General features: G+C 44.1%; 1 protein-coding gene across 5 annotated transcripts; it reads left to right on the top strand.

Annotated features, from left to right (window-relative positions):
- Positions 1 to 54: 54 nt before the first annotated feature.
- Positions 55 to 17,623, top strand: LOC139564532 (large proline-rich protein BAG6-like). Of its 5 annotated transcripts, none has more exons than XM_071384124.1 (25): positions 55 to 561; positions 3,320 to 3,413; positions 3,504 to 3,621; positions 4,138 to 4,355; positions 4,481 to 4,552; positions 7,819 to 7,941; positions 8,171 to 8,349; positions 9,790 to 9,919; positions 10,127 to 10,327; positions 11,025 to 11,124; positions 11,564 to 11,620; positions 11,763 to 12,118; positions 12,373 to 12,445; positions 12,606 to 12,934; positions 13,142 to 13,433; positions 13,635 to 13,804; positions 13,994 to 14,047; positions 14,198 to 14,300; positions 14,396 to 14,520; positions 14,715 to 14,852; positions 15,066 to 15,113; positions 15,225 to 15,404; positions 15,715 to 15,822; positions 16,187 to 16,348; positions 17,008 to 17,623. In XM_071384124.1, the coding sequence occupies exons 1-25, from the start codon at positions 302 to 304 to the stop codon at positions 17,098 to 17,100; spliced, it is 3,783 nt and encodes a 1,260-aa protein (XP_071240225.1). In that variant the 5' UTR covers positions 55 to 301; the 3' UTR covers positions 17,101 to 17,623. The 5 variants fall into 5 exon arrangements, with proteins under 5 accessions (XP_071240225.1, XP_071240224.1, XP_071240222.1 ...); XM_071384123.1 differs by having other exon boundaries at positions 11,025 to 11,256; positions 16,202 to 16,348; XM_071384121.1 differs by having other exon boundaries at positions 11,025 to 11,256.
- Positions 17,624 to 17,664: the final 41 nt, after the last annotated feature.

Raw genomic sequence — 17,664 nt, 5'->3', positions numbered from 1 at the left:
GTGTGCCCTCCCCTGACAACTTTTTGGTGTTGTTGTCAACCAGCCACTGTGGTGCAGGTGAAAGGATACAACCCGAGGAAGACCTGAAACTTTTGAGTAGAGATGCACTGTACTCCTTTTCAGGTGTGTGGTTTCCGCCTGCCTTTCTGAATAATGTCAAATTATTTGTAAATGTAAACTAGTTTATGAGACTGAAGAGGTGGCTTTCTTCATAACTATGTAAAGCTAGATATCTAGCATTTTCCACTTAAATTCAAATCATCATAAAGTTAGCTGGCTTGCTGAATTCGCACGTGGAAACATGGCAGACAATGACCGCAATTTAGTAAATGTTGATGTCTCGGCGGATGAAGATTTAACAGACACTGGCAGCTACACAGATGATGGAGATTCGTCATCCTGGGAAGAATTTGCAGATTACGTGCGTAGTGGGCCAATCCAGCCATACTTGTTCGAACCATTGGTCGGCGATACATCGCCACCGAGGAGAAGAGATTACGACACCGACGAGTCCGAGGAAGAAGAACACGAGGAGCGGGTACCAGTCACAGACCCACCAAGGTAGTTTACCATAGTCTATCCATCTTGTTATGTTTAGGCTATATCTATGTACTGATCAATTCGCTCTCCAAGTAGACTGGATTCCATGAACCGTTACATCAGGTTGGGTTCCTGGCTAGGCTACTCGCCAAATCCAGAGGAAAAAGAAAGGGTGCATTTCAGTCCAACTCCCAAAGGGACTTCATTCATCTCTTTTCCGATTGCCCTGAGCAGCAGGGGTGTATTCATTACGTCCTGTAACGGAAACCGTTTACAGTTTAAGAACCCAACAGAAGCAAACGAATGGGACACACCATAATTTGTCCAATAGAAACTCTAGTTTTCGTTTCAAAACGTTTTGAAACAGAATATGTTTAATGAATACACCCCAGGTCTTGACCCTCGGTGTATTTTACCCTGCCGCTGCCCAGACGCCCAGGCTTTTTGTGGCACGCCCTGTTGCAGCTCTGATCTCTGGATGCACAAGGATGTTTTTAAATGTATGGTTCTGCACAGAGCTGGCTTGTGTGGCAGTGTCTATTAGATGCTCACCTGTGCTGTAGGAGCCACTGTTCAAGTCCTAATTTCAGCTCTCCCTCTAAACTAGTTCCTGGTAGTCATCCATCATATTACATACTAGAAAATACTCTAGTGGTTAGTCTCTTGATTAGAGTTTCTGTTCAATTAGTAAAATAAAAATGTAGGAAAGGAGATTAAGAAACCAGGATTATTGACATGCACACAGCAATAGACTTTTCTCCCACAAGTGTACCATGCCTATTTTGGCTTCAGCCAAAACATGCAAACTCTGACAGCATTTATTTATCAGCAGATTATATTTTTGTTTGCATAGTATATTTCTGCTTTTCAACCCCTACTTCTCTTGCAGTTATCAAACATCAAATAAGTTTCAAGAAAGGAAAAAAGGAGCACTTTTGTTTCCCGTTTATTATACTGTCACCTTCCAGTAATATGAACATGGGGTTGCTGGTTCAAGCCCCACTCAGGTTCTTCTTCCTCTCTCAATCACTACATAACTGTGAATTGATCATCCCAGCGGTCTCAGGCCTTTGTTGGAACTGGAAGCCCTGTTCACTTTGGTGGGATGCCTTTTAAAGAAAGGAAATCATGTCTCACTTTGTTAATGAGGTCTTGAACCTCTTGGCTCCCCTAATTTCCTACAGGCCTGGTTTTAACAAAAACATCCTCACCTTCCATCATCTGCTACTATAACTGCACTGGGGATATTATCTAGCTGTCTAGCAGATCCATTTAACAGATATAAGCAAAACATGTTGAACTGGCTTCATGAGCACATCCCATTTGTTACTGTATGTTTGAAACGTCACAGCTGTTCTTGTAGCTAATCATATGTCACGTTACTTTAACCGCAGTTGCTATCATCATATGAGGAAATAGCTAGCTTTACATTCAACACTGAATAATCGGTGAAGAATTGGCAAATATTCTGGTGAAATCGGAAGATTTAACTTCACAGGTAGGAGCTATCAAGTAAGTTAGTAAGTAACTAGCTAGCTAACTTCATACAGCTAATGGGAACGTTAGTACAAGGCTAGCTCGCGAATTGCTTGCTAAAAGCTAACGTAGCTGTGAGCTACCTAGCTAACTTACAAGTTTCACTGTCGTTTTTTTGTCAATATTCATGTGAAATTGATTGGATCATCACTTTTGTAGAAGTTCCATTCACAATTAATATGGATTTCCATCAAGAGAACGCTGACATGAAAAGGTTTTGTTTGACCATGTTTGCTTCAAGGCGTGGATGTTAGCCAGTCAGCTAGCTAGTTTAGCTAGATAGCTATGGCAGCTTCCATGAGCGTTAACGTTAGACCACATATTATCTTTGTTTAGGCAGTAGCTAGCTAACGTTAAAGTTAGCTAGATAACGAGCCAATTTAAATTATATTAGCCACATTATACCATGGATATTGTTGAATACTCGTTTCTGATTGGCTTCAAGAGCATTTTAGACTGTACATTATTTTCATATAATGCACGGTACATCAGCATGGTAGAATTCAATGTCTATTTTCTACGTTTGAGCTGCTTTTTGATAGCAAAGTCGAATTGAAAACATTATTGAAATCGATTTTCCTAATAGCAAGCTAGGACTGATGGCTTGGTTAGCTTAACTAGTAACTCTGTTTGTTTCGTTACCAAGGCAACTACTACAGCAATATAGTTAACTGGCTTGCTACTTCAGTGGATGTTGAACACATTTCTACCTGCAAATGAACACATTTTTAGCGGCTAACGTGTTAAAGGTGCACTATGCAGAAATCACTGTGCCATTTCCTGTTTGCAAAAATTCGAATAGTTTGCCTAATTTAAGTTTTGACAAACAGTTGAGAATCATTGTATCATCTAAACTGCTGTGAAATATATTTTTCATAACCAAACATATTGTATTTTCAGCTGTTTGAAGCTGGTGTACTAAACCGAAAGTAAAAGATGCAAAAAAATTACTTAAGAATAGAAGCATAGAACTAGCGCACATAGAACATATTTACTGCATATACTTGCTTTCAATGAGAACGACAGAGCTATAACTCACATTTCTATGTGAATTTGGTTAGGTCGCAGCTTTGTTATAACCATGGTATAAAAGAGGTGATCAACTCAGGGCTCTATGCGTTCTCAGGAAAATATTGCAACTCTGTGGAAGATTATTTCCACTCCGCTAGCGTGTAGCCCCTCATTGATTATCCCTTACATAATGCTATTTATGACAGCATTGATATGATACTCTAACACACAGGGTGAACGTAACCATGGAGGAACCGGGTGCTGATATAGAGGTGACTGTCAAAACTTTGGACTCTCAGAGCCGAAGTTACACTGTAGGCGGACAGGTACGTTCTCATTTCCAATGGAGCGCTTTCACAGTAGCCTTACATGTACTGGATATAGGCCTAATCTTCACACCAGTGTCTTTTTCTCAGTTGACAGTGAAAGAATTCAAGGAGCACATTGCCACTTCAGTTGGGATTCCTGTGGACAAACAGAGGCTGATCTACCAGGGCCGAGTCCTGCAGGATGAGAGGACACTGACAGAGTACAGTGAGTAATGCTGTCTGTGGAGCGGCCTGGAATCAATACAAAACAGCCACATGCCAATAAACATGAAATTAGTCCAGACAGTTTGATCTGGAGCAGCTCACAGCTGCAGCAAAGCATCTGTCAACACAGAACAGAAATGCAGCAAACAGACATCTTTGTCTCAATCAAATTGATTTATAATGCCCTTTTTTACATCAGCCGATGTCACAAAGTGCTGTACAGAAACCCAGCCTAAAACCCCAAACCGCAAGCAATGCAATGTGGAAGCACATTGTCTAAATGTGATGTATAGAACAACTCTCTTATTCACTTATTCCATGACTTACAAGGCCAGTAATGCACAGATGTAAGCCTATTATACAACTGCACACCAACAGAACTCTTGCGTACCCATCATGTAATTGCTGTATGCTGTTTGGCTGCTATGCACATCACCTGATAGATTGATGGAGCACCAGTGTCCTCTAACATGAATAGAGATGATATTTCTTGTTCTCTATTTCCTCTGTGTCTCAGACGTCGATGGAAAAGTCATCCACCTGGTGGAGCGGGCCCCCCCTCAGCCCTCCCAGCCTGGCTCGGAGTCAGGGGTAGCGGAGGCCGGAGCGACGCCCTCCTCTACCACCTCCCAGGGAACGTCCCAAGTGCCCCCACAGGACCGCAACGCCAACAGCTATGTCATGCTGGGGACCTTCAACCTCCCGGTTAACGTCATGGACCCTCAGCAGATCCAGGTACAGCGTTTGTGTGTGTTTTGGATCAAATTTGTCTTTGTTCCATGGTTTATAATGATATCCTGAGTGCCTGGTGTGGATCAGCACTGATATCTAGCCTGTACTGTCTACTACACTCTTATTAGATGTCTGTCCAGCAAATGATGTCAGGCTTGGGAGAGAATGCAAGGAATGCCAGAGTCAGCACCAGCACCGGGGTAAGAAATCAAATATATGATTTATAACATTTATGGATTTTTATCTATCAATTTCTATACAGTTGAAGTTGGAAGTTTACATACACCTTAGCCAAATGCATTTAAACTCAGTTTTTCATAATTCATTATATTTAATCATAGTAGAAATGACCTGTTTTAGGTCAGTTAGGATCACCACTTTATTTTAAGAAAGTGCAATGTCAGAATAATAGTAGAGAATGATTTATTTCAGCTTTTATTTCTTTCATCACATTCCCAGTGGGTCAAAAGTTTACATACACTCAATTAGTATTTGGTAGCATTGCCTTTAAATTGTTTAACGTCAAACATTTCAGGTAGCCTTCCACAAACTTCCCACAATAAGTTGGGTGAATTTTGGCCCATTCCTCCTGACAGAGCTGGTGTAACTGAGTCAGGTTTGTAGGCCTCCTTGCTCGCACACGCTTTTTCAGTTCTGCCCACAAATTTTCTATGGGATTGAGGTCAGGGCTTTGTGATGGCCACTCCAATACCTTGACTTTGTTGTCCTTCAGTGATTTTCCCACAACTTTGGAAGTATGCTTTGGGTCGTTGTCCATTTGGAAGACCCATTTGCGACCAAGCTTTAACTTCCTGACCGATGTCTTGATGTTGCTTCAATATATCCACATATTGTTCCTTCCTCATGATGCCATCTATTTTGTGAAGTGCACTAGTTCCTCCTGCAGCAAAGCACCCCCACATCATGATGCTGCCACCCCCGTGCTTCCCGGTTGGGATGGTGTTCTTCGGCTTGCAAGCCTCCCCTTTTTCCTCCAAACATAACGATGGTCATTATGGCCAAACAGTTCTATTTTTGTTTCATCAGACCAGAGGACATTTCTCCAAAAAGTATGATCTTTGTCCCCATGTGCAGTTGCAAACCATAGTCTGGCTTTATGGCAGTTTTGGAGAAGTGGCTTCTTCCTTGCTGAGCAACCTTTCAGGTTATATCGATATAGGACTCGTTTTACTGTGGATATAGATACTTTTGTACCTGTTTCCTCCAGCATCTTCACAAGGTCCTTTGCTGTTGTTCTGGGATTGATTTGCACTTTTTGCACCAAAGGACGTTCATCTCTAGGAGACTGAACGCGTCTCCTTCCTGAGCGGTATGACGGCTGCGTGCTCCCATCGTGTTTATACTTGCATATTATTGTTTGTACAGATGAATGTGGTACCTTCAGGCGTTTTGAAATTTCTCCCAATGATGAACTAGACTTGTGGAGGTCTACACATTTTTTTTCTTCTGAGGTCTTGGCTGATTTCTTTTGATTTTCCCATGATGTCAAGCAAAGAGGCACTGAGTTTGAAGGTAGGCCTTGAAATACCCTGACAGGTACATCTCCAATTGATTCAAATGATGTCAATTAGCCTATCAGAAGCTTCTAAAGCCATGATATGATTTCTGAAATTTTCCAAGCTGTTTAAAGGCACAGTTTGAGTTTATTTTATTTTTTACAGGGACAGTGCACATTAATCAACGTTTCAGTAAAAGTGCCGGTTTTAGCCAGCCGGCTAATTTTCAACCGCAGTCCCTGGGCAGGTTATTAAAAACAATTACAACATGGACAATAGCAACATAGAACAAGACATAGCATACAGACATAGCAACATAGGACAAGCAAGACGTAGCATACAGACAGAGCAACATAGAACAAAAAGCAGCAAGACAAAATTCATAAAAGCAACAAAGTGTTTCCACACCTCACAAGTTAGACAACAGACATGGAAAGCGGCAACACACAGCTAGGGACCATGTTCACAAATCTGATTGACCTTAAGCCATGTCTTCAAGCATTTTGTGAAAGTGTGATATGTGGTGCAGTTATGTGTGCCTGATGGCAGTGTATTCCAGACATGGGAAGCTCTCACAGAAAAAGCGGATTTACTAAAGGTGCTTTTCCTTAGGGGAACTACACAGTCACCTCTCATGGCAGACCTTGTGGATCTGCTGCCATATGTTTGGGTTTTCTGTTTAACAAAAATACTGAGTGGAGGGGGAGCCAAGCCATTTAGGATCTTGAATACAAGACATGCATCAGTGTATTGCACAAGATTTTCCCAACTCAGGAGCTCATGCTTTCTGAGGATGTGACAGTGATGATGGCTATTGGGCTTCCTATCAAGCACTTTGAGAGCCTGTTTGTAGACAGACTGAATAGGTCTTACTGTTGTACAGCAAGCTTGGGCCCAACTAGTCAAGCAGTATGTTAAGTGGGGGAGTATCATAGATTTGAAGTACAGTTTTGCTACCTCTGTAGTCAAACAATTTCGAATATATCGGAAATTAGCTAGGTTGAATTTGGTTATTTGAATTACCTTTTTCACGTGCTTTTTAAAAGAGAGGTTGGAATCAAGTATGATGCCAAGATACTTAAAATCAGATACCACCTGGAGCTTCTCCCCTGACACATAGACATCTGGCTCAGTAGCATCTGTTGCCCTCTTTGTGAAGAACATGCAAACAGTTTTTTTCACATTGAGATGCAAACACGAGTCACTGAGCCACTTTGTAACCTGGACCATTACAGTAGTGAGTTCTTGTGCAGCTTGTTGTTTGCTCTTTGCATGCACATATATCACTGTATCATCTGCATACATTTGAACTTCAGACCCAGTACAGACAGAAGGCAGATCATTAATGTACAGGCTGAACAGGAGGGGCCCCAGTATTGACCCTTGGGGCACGCCCACATCATAGCTAAGAGTGGGCGACAGCTCATTGCTCACTCTGACACACTGAGTTCTGCCTTCAAGGTATGATTTCATCCATCTCAAGGCATCAGGGGAAAAGTTAAACTTGGACAATTTTGTGATGAGAATCTCATGGTTAACAGTATCAAAAGCCTTCCTTAGGTCCAGAAACACAGCCCCAACAACGCCCCCTTTGTCCATCTTGGACTTCACATTTTCCAGAAGAAAGCAGTTGGCCGTTTCTGTGGAGTGTTTCGCTCTGAAGCCAGAGCAACTTAGTGTATATAAACTTCTGACCCACTGGAATTGTGATACAGTGAATGATAAGTGAAATAATCTGTCTGTAAAAAATTGTTGGGAAAATTACTTGTCATGTCCTAACTGACTTGCCAAAACTATAGTTTGTTAACAAGAAATTTGTGGAGTGGTTGAAAAATGAGTTTTAATGACTCCAACCTAAGTGTATGTAAACTTCCGACTTCAACTGTATGTACAAAATGCTGTGAATAATCATGTTGAGTAGCTGTCAACTAATACTCTTGCTGTCACAGAGCAATGGTTCCATGAATGTGCACATTGATATGGACCAATCGGTTCAGAGTGAGCCCAGGCTGAGACTGCTATTGGCTGAGAACTTGCTGAGGGACACCAATGCTCTCATCGAGAGGATGGAGGTGAGGTTTTAAGTTATAAAGATTATAACAACTAGGAATACCCACAGTATAGACCTAGTTTTTAATGAATAAACTGGCTCAAACGTGAAACATAAGTATTTGGACAAAATGTTATTTGAAAATATTCTAGGCAGTCTCAGGAAGCAGGTCTATTTGAGTTCGAAGTAATTCAATTAAGATGACTGAGCAACGTACTCCCCTTACCTGCTACCTTGTCGCTCAATCTCAGGGTCAACCAAGCGGCACCTCAGCCCAACCGGATTCTGCTGCTGCTGCACCTCCTCCCTCTTCCTCCTCCACTCCCTCTCCCTCCACCCAGCCCATGGACACGTCTCCACCTGCATCTACTCCCCCTCCATCCTTCTCTTCCTCCACTCAAACAGAGGGAGCCGCCCAAGCTGGACCAAAGTAAGACATTATTGCTTACTATTGCTGTCCTGCATGTGTTTTGTTTTTTGCTCTATACTGAATAAAAAGGATGCTGGATGAATTAAAAATGTATCAAACTTGTTTTAGGCCTTTCATGTGAAATAAGAAGAATATGGCTTAATCTGGAACTTGAGACATGCATGCAAAATGTTTCACACAGAATCTGCCATTGACATCAACACAATTGAAAGTTGACTTTAGACATTGTGGTTGCAGACAACACCATTCTGTATACTTCTGGCCCTTCTTTGGACACTGTGTTAACAAACCTCCAGATGAGCTTCAATGCCATACAACACTCCTTCCGTGGCCTCCAACTGCTCTTAAATGCTAGTAAAATTAAATGCATGTTCTTCAACCGATTGCTGCGCCCGCCCGACTAGCATCACTACTCTGGATGGTTCTGACTTAGGGTATGTGGACAACTACAAATACCTAGGTGTCTGGTTAGACTGTAAACTCTCCTTCCAGACTCACATTAAGCGTCTCCAATCCAAAATTAAATCTAGAATCGGCTTCCTATTTTGCAACAGCCTCCTTCACTCATGCTGCCAAACATACCCTAGTAAAACTGACCATCCTACCGATCCTCGACTTCGGCGATGCCATTTACAAAATAGCCTCCAACACTCTACTCAGCAAACTGGTTGTAGTCTATCACCATGCCATCCGTTTTGTCACCAAAGCGCCATATACTACCCACCACTGTGACTTGTATGCTCTCGTTGGCTGGCCCTCGCTTCATATTCGTCGCCAAACCCACTGGCTCCAGGTCATCTATAAGTCTTTGCTCGGTGAAGCCAAGCCTTATCTCAGCTCACTGGTCACCATAGCAACACCCACCCGTAGCATGCACTCCAGCAGGTATATTTCAATGGTCATCCCCAAAGCCAACTCCTCCTTTGGCCGCCTTTCCTTCCTTCCAGTTCTCTGCTGCCAATGACTGGAACGAATTGCAAAAATCACTGAAGCTGGAGACTTATCTCCCTCACTAACTTTAAGCATCAGCTGTCAGAGAAGCTCACAGATCACTGCACCTCTACACAACCAATCTGTTATTTATTTTTGCTCTTTTGCACCACAGTATCTCTACTTGCACATCATCCTCTGCACATCTATCACTCCAGTGTATAATTGCTCAATTGTAATTATTTCGCCACTATGGCCTATTTATTGCCCTACCTCCCTAATCCTACTACATTTGCACACACTGTATATAGATTTTTTCTATTGTGTTATTGACTGTACGTTTGTTTATCCCATGTAACTCTGTTGTTTTTGTCGCACTGTTTTTCTTTATCTTGGCCAGGTCGCAGTTGAAAATGAGAACTTGTTCTCAACTGGCCTACCTGGTTAAATAAAGGTAAAATAAATGTACCTGTGATGCATGTAAATAAGGACAACTTCTCCCCTTGACAGTCACCCCAGCCCAGCAGAGCTGGTAGAGATGCTGTCAGAGCTGAGGAGGGTGGAGGAGAGACTTCAGCCATTCGTCCAGAGAACACACTCTATCCTAGAGTCTGCTACCACCGCAGAATACGCCAACGCTGTAAGCTTTTCACCGCTGCATTCCTCATAACTTACTGCTTTGTGGTTAGGTACAATTCACACAAACGTCATGAGCGTTTGCTGTATTGCCTTGAATTGCAGTCGGACTCTTACAATACGTGTCACTTTCCCCACAAGACTACCTGAATAAAATATCAAAACACACATTCTCAGAAAATGTCTTAAGCCCTCTTCTTGTCACACACAGGATCGAGAGGAGGACCAGCGGATTCTCAACCTGGTGGGGGAGGCCCTCCGTCTCCTGGGCAATGCCCTGGTTGCCCTTAGTGACCTGCGCTGCAATCTGCTGAGCCCCACCCCACGCCACCTACACGTGATCCGGCCAATGTCTCACTACACCTCCCCAGTCTCCATGCCTGGAGCCGTGCACCATCACATCCCGCTACATGTTAGTCGATGTTGTATCCCATTGTCCAACTTATTTTGTTGTCACCTAGCAGACACTTAGACCTATTACATTATTTCTGTCTTAGGTACACTACCGGTCAAAAGTTTTAGAACACCTACTCATTCAAGGGTTTTTCTTTATTTTTACTATTTTCTACATTGTAGAATAATAGTGAAGACATCAAAACTATGAAATAACACATATGGAATCATGTAGTAACCAAAAAAGTGTTAAACGAATCAAAAAATATTTTGTATTTGAGATTCTTCAAATAGCCACCCTTTGCTTTGATGACAGCTTTGTACACTCTTGGCATTCTCTCAATTAACAGGTGTGCCTTCTTAAAAGTTCATTTGTGGAACACCTGTTAATTGAAATGCATTCCAGGTGACTACCTCATGAAGCGGTCATCAAGGCAAAGGGTGGCTGTTTGAAGAATCTCAAATATAAAATCTATTTTGATCTGTTTAACACTTTATTTGGTTATTACATGATTCCATATGTTATTTCATCATTTTGATGTCTTCACGATTATTCTACAGTGTAGAAAATAGTAAAAAGAAAAAGCCTTTAATGAGTAGGTGTTCTAAAACTTTTGACCGGTAATGTATTTAGTTATTGGTTAGTGTAAACTTAATTTGATATCGTTTGCCAATGGAACACAGTACGTCAATTACATTTTGAAACTCATCTGCAGATGAACCTGGGAGCCACGGTCACAATGGCGTCCAATGGCAGACCAGCTACAGAGGAACAGGCCCAGCCCAGTCAGGCCGCCGGCCAATCGGACCAGCCAGGTCAGGGACAGACCTCCCCCTCACAGCCTCCTCCGTCCAATCAGCAGGCTGGACAGGGACAGCCCGGCCCCCGGGTCATCAGGATCAGCCACCAGACAATGCCGGTGGTCATGATGCAGATGAACACGGACGGTGTGTTGTCCCGTACCCGCCACTGATTGAATGCTTTACCACAACGTGTCCATCTGTTTCTCGTCCACAAATGGCCCGTTGAAAGTGAATAGCTCTACCGTTGCATTTATTGCCAAATGGTATTTTCTGAGAGAAAGTTTTCCTTCTTTGACCGATAGTCAAAGTACCGTACAGGTCCCTGTACTGCTCAAATCGATAGGTCTCGTTCAATTTTGGAAGGGTGTTTTTCTTTTACGTGCTTGTTAAACCAAAGTCCATTTGTTTCTACACACTGTTCACAGTTCAAACATTGTGTTCGTGTGTACAGACTCTGGTGTTCCTCAGGCAGCTGGACAGCCAAACGCTTCAGGAATGGGTCAGCCAGGTGAGTGTTGGTAACACTTCATGATAATGGTTTAGTACCTCTGGTTGTATCTCCAAATAACTGGGGACTAGAGGAAAGCCCAATATACCAGAGATCCTGAATCCAAGGCACAAAGAAACCTTTTCTTATCCTCTCTCCCCAGGCTTCCAGATGCCCCCCGGTGTTCAGATGAACCCTGACTTCATGCAGTCCATCGTGCAGCAGATCGCCCAGTACACAGAGGCTGTGGCTGCTGCCACCGGGGGCACCATCCCTGGCCAACCCCTCCAGCCTACCACCCCAGGCTCCACCGCTACCTCTTCCACCACTGGCCCTAACACCCCCACCACCACCCCCACGGCTCCCCCCCTGCCTTCTCCTGGGGCACCCCAGGCCAGGGTGGTTTTTACCCGGCCCACCTTTGCCCCCAGGGTCCCCCCACCCACATTTGGCATGCGGGGGGCCACCATCAACCTTAGAGCTAGCGTGCCCCCCATGATGGGTCAGCAACCAGGACAGGTGAGCATGTTTGTGATAGGGGGTTTGGTGCAGGACTGAGGTTAATGGCTTGTAGAGTTCAGTCAAGTTTTGACAAGAAGTTGTCAGACTTGGAATTTCAGTCGGAGGCTTTCATGGTTTGCTAGTCATTGTGGGCATTTTCCATCGACAGTACCAATTGTCTTAAGCTGTAGTGCTCTGAAAGTCTTAATGGCATAGCCACGTTTGTATTATATGCTTATAGAAACTGTTGACCTATGACCTCTCCCACACAGCCCTTCCCTCCTGCTGCCCTCAATCAGATGATCAGTGGACTGGTGGGACAACTCCTAATGCCTGGACAGATGGGTATGCTGTCTTAGAAATACCATATACACCCCACTTCTCTAGACTCCTTTTTTTTGTTGGTGGTTTTGCTTAGTTAACCATCACACTAAAAGTGAATCCTCTGTGTTAAGTGTACTATAAGCCCATTGTAATTTCTTTCCTCTCTTCCTTTCCCCCCCAGCTGGTCAAACAGCCACCTCCTCTGCCTCTCATACCTTCTCCTCAGCTTCTCATACCTTCTCCTCATCCTCCTCCAACTCTTCTTCTTCCTCCTCTGGCCCTATCCCCACCCCTGCTCCTATCCCCACCCCTGCTCCTAGCACCACTGTTCGCCCAGGCCAGTCTGGAGCCATCCCCACCCTGCCCCAGGGAGCTCCCCCTGACCTGGCCCAGCTCCTGGGCTCTCTCCTGGGGACAGCAGGGACAGTTCCTGGGGCCATGGGACCCTCCATCACTGTGACCATGCCTGGAGTGCCTGCCTTCGTCCAGGGAGTGTCTGACTTCATGCAGGTCAGTGTTTGGATCGGAGTTTGTTCCAAGTGTATTTTGTGGATTAGGACATATAGCCGTAGTGCCTGTTAGAACCGAATGGTTGAAACCAAGATTACATCATCCTCCAGTTAACTGACCATAATACCATAATGGTTTCTTAACTACTTATCTTTCATATGATGCATCTTATTTTCTCCCTGTCCATCATCTCACTCTCTATCTCAGGCCTCCGGACCAGTCTTCCCACCACCCCCCAACAGTGCCCAACAGCCCCCTGCCTCTGGCACCCCCACCCCTCCACCCGGGACCACCCCTAACCCTCCCACGGGGGACGGTGCCGGGGCCCAGGGAGAGGCCCTGAATCCGGAGTTGTTCACTGGGATTGTACAGGGGGTCCTGTCTACCATGATGGGCTCCCTGGGCTCTCCTCAGAGCAACACTGAGAGCATCGCCCAGTTCATCCAGAGGCTCTCTGAGACCAGCAACATCTTCACACCCGGCACAGGGGACGCCATGGGTAAGAGTTCCTGTCTTGTTTGCTTTCTTTTTTCTTCCCTTTTTTCTCGTTTCTCTCTTTCCCTTTTTCTTGTACCTTGCTCTCTCTTTCTGTTTCTGTCTAGGAAGTGTAATCTCTTTCTCCAGCGTTCCCTCTTTCTCCCGTGCTCTCTCTTCCTCAATGTTTTTGTTCCATTGCCACACAGTTGTCTCTCTCCCTCAGGTTTCTTTGGAGATCTACTGACCCTAGTATGTCAGAACTTCTCCATGGTGGACCTGGTCTTGCTGCTCCACGGCCAGAACCAGCCCCTGGGCCGGATCCAGACCCAGCTGTCTCAGTTCTTCACCCAGCATTACCTCAACGGGAGCGAGCCCACCGACCACAATGTCGCTGTGAGTGGGCCACCGTCTATATAACCGCCTCTATCTGGGATGTTACTGTCCCCTGTCATTACTGCCACGCGTCAATTACTGTCACCTGTCATTAGTGTCACTGCACATGGGGCTAGACAAGCTACATGATGAGTCTCATTATCTCTCCCTCTTTGGTTCTTTTTCTTGGTTCTTTCACTGTGATCATAGGCTGCTGCTGATGGTCTCATCAATGAACTTGAGGAGTACATTACCGAGAGCTTTGTAAGTACCGTAGTTCACTTAGGCTGCCCCCTTTTATAGTCAGTGCTCTTCAAATTGCTCAATATCAGTCATTTTTTAAATTCTCCCCGTGGCCAGTTGGCCAGTGGTGAATCAATCCCTCACATTTCTCTCTTTGTCTTGTTCCTTCAGTCTTCAGTGGCAGTGTTGGAGGGTGTCAACGTCACTCAGACCAACCTGTCCTTCTTCAGACGGCAGTTAACGCGTATCGCCACACACATACTCCGCTGCACAGGTAACATTGTCTTTATTGTGCCAAATTGACGCAATTCATCAGACCTGGCCTATGAATGCTTTTGTCACTTATTGCTGTGTTTTCACCTCCTGCAGACAACACGTTTGGGCCGCAGCTGCTGCAGATGTGCAACCAGGGGCTGTTTGAGTGTCTGGCCCTCAACCTGTACTGTCTGAGAGGAGAGCAGAGTGCCCTCACTTCTGTCATCAACCACCGCATAGTCAGTACACACACACTCAATGTTCCTTATGACATGATATACAACCTGCAACTCATTGTCTCTCCTCCTTCCCTCCCATTTTTCTCTCAGATGATTTACAATACTCTTTCTATAGATTAGAAACAAATAGCTAAATGGATATGACTAGACTGAAATCTGGTCAGTACGTTGTGATTGACCCCCTCTCCCATTAGAGGACGTTGTCGACTGACATGAACCCCAGCCTGGTGAACTGGCTGACCAGTATGATGACCATGAGGCTGCAGGTCATCCTGGAGCACATCCCCGTCACAGAGGACCAGATACTGCATTATGCCGTCCACACACAGCAGGTAATTAACACACACACACCATCTCCCAAACAGGTCATAGTGTTGTTTTTTTAAGCACACTGTTAGTGTTCTAGAAGACTTATTTACTGGACTACATCTAACAATGCACATGGATACCATAATTTTCTAGTCAAGTGTCCGTTACGATGATTGTCATAGATTCCATTACCAGATTCCACTCAAACAATATGTGTTAAATGGTTTCTTTCCAAGGGGGAGGCTTCTAATGCACAGGAGCCTCAACGTGCCCAGATCATAGAGGTGAGTGTTTCAAAATGTATTTGTAAGATTCATTTTGTTGTCCTCAATATACCTTGGTGTGTTGTCTCTTTTAGTTCCTCACCATAAACTCTTTTCTCCATCCCACCTTAGATTGAGGACACCCACTCCCCAGGCACCACAGCGTCATCACAGGAGACTAGGGCAGAGCCTAAGGAAACTGGAGCAACCGGAGGGGCTGCGCCATTGGGTGGCGCCATGGCAGCAGCTGAAGCCAGCGGGAGGGAGGAGCCTGGTAGAGAGACCGAGGCCTGGGCTGCTGCCGTCCCTGCTGTAAGAACACTGTTCTGCTCTCTCCCACTACTAGTCCAATCCTTCTCTCGTCCACTTTAGTTGCTTTGCCATTCTCTTTCTCAGTTTTACATACAAGCTTCTAGTTGAATTTATAGTGAATTTTTTGCAAACCTTTCGTTGACTTGTAGTTTGGATTCTTGAGAAAGAAAATGATCCAACAATGGAAGTGTAATCACCTAATCAGATCTGATTCCAAACCCATTCAAATCTTAAAATCCAATGTGCAGTTATATGGCTCTCGATAGTTTAACTGTCTGTCATTCTGATCATGTCTGTCTCTGTGTGATAGGAGTGGGTACCCATCATCAGACATGACCTGATCACCCAGAGGAAAATGAAGGCCCAGCCTCCCATGTCTGACGCCTATTTACATGGGATGCCTGCCAAACGGAGGAAGGTAAATAGATTGCCTGTGGCAGCTTCCTAATGACCATTTACCATTGTGTCAAAGTGTGACATCTGTAATATTAGGAGAAGCCATGGAATGATGGAACAGCTTGTTCCATCATGTGAATGAAACTAACTTATGTACAAAAGACAAGCCCTGATCTCACTAGTCTTCCGTTATAGGAGGCATCCTGCAAGCTTTGTTGGCAGACTGATTCCAGGCTGTAGTTGACCCTCCATGGCTAAAACATGGGAGCCTTGCTGTATCAGGGCTAACGTAAACTCTGATCACATTGTAGTATCAGCATGCTATGTTCAACATCTGAGTGCGAGGGCTTATTCTTGTACTAAAAGTTGGATTGGCATATGACCAGGGTGTGTGTTTTCAGACAGGACAGGGGGACGGCGCTCTTCTCTCCCTCTCCGACGCAGTGAACAGGGCAGCAAGGACGGCCGAAGTCAGGCCAGTCACTTCCCCAGACAACCTGCAGGAGGAGCTTGACAGCCCTGAGCTCCAGGAGGCCTATGCAGAGCAGGTACAGTCCTCCACTAACACTCACAGAAAAACAAGCTGTTCCATCATTCCATGGCTTCTCCTAATATTACAGATGTTACACATTGACACAATTGTAAATGGTCATTAGGGAGCTGCCACTGACGGTTATATGCAGTGGTGGGAAAAGTACCCATTTTCTAGTCAAGATACCTTAATAAAAAAATGACTCAAGTAAAAGTGAATGTCACCCAGTAAAATTCTGTTTTGTTTTAAATATACTTAAGTATCAAAAGTAAGTTCCTTATATTTGGCAAACCAGATGTTTTTCATTTGCGGATAGCCAGGGGCACTCCAACACCCAGACATAATTTAAACAAAGCATGTGTTTAGTGAGTCCACCAGATCAGAGGCAATAGAGATGACCAGGGATGTTCTCTTGATAAGTGTGCTAATTGGACAATTTCTGTCCTGCTAAGCATTCAAAATCTAATGAGTACTTTTGGGTATCAGGGAAAATGTATGGTGTAAAAAGTACATTTTTAGGAATGTAGTGAAGTAAAAGTTGTTAAATATAAATAGTAAAGCAAACTAAAGTATTTTGCACCACTGGTTGTGATTTTCAATATTGAACGACAATAGCTGATGCATGTTATGTTGAACGACCCTTTTTGTAATTGCCACCTTTGTCCTCTGTATCAGGTGAAGAAAGACATAAAGAAGCGAGTGAGAGAGGACCCGGACTTCAGCTCTCAGCAGTTCCCCAACACACACAGAGCTTTTTCAGACTCCTAACCACAACTTGTTTTGCAACCTGATGAAATTTTACACATAACCAACCTGTACACATCCTCACCATCCTTCCCTTTTACTTTTGGATTGCTCAGTATCACAACTGAATGCAGTTAAGCCTAAATCAAATGTATTTATAAAGCCCTTACATCAGCTGATATCTCAAAGTGCTGTACAGAAACCCCAAACAATGCAGGTGTAGAAGCACGGTGGCTAGGAAAAACTCCCTAGAAAGGCCAGAACCTAGGAAGATCAGGTGCCTACCAATTTTGTGTTGCACCATAGCATCTCCTTTTGACTAAATTACTGAGATTTATTTTTAGTGCCTATTTTTTCCCACCCTCCTGGCAATGGAACACACCTGATTTAAGTTTGTCCTTGTAATGTAAAAGTCATCCATAAAACATCTGCAATGCTCCGTTTTGTTTAGTGTTACCATGTTAATATTATCCTGCCTATACATGTTACCTGTTTTGTGTTTTTCCATTAGCTTCCCTGAAAATAAAAATGGCTTATTTCAAGACTATGCTTGCATGGGATGAAAATAAATGCGCTGAATAAATAACT

Source organism: Salvelinus alpinus, chromosome 35 (genome assembly GCF_045679555.1).
Source record: "Salvelinus alpinus chromosome 35, SLU_Salpinus.1, whole genome shotgun sequence".
NCBI lineage: Eukaryota > Metazoa > Chordata > Actinopteri > Salmoniformes > Salmonidae > Salvelinus > Salvelinus alpinus.
This window is presented reverse-complemented; position numbering and strand designations above follow the sequence as displayed.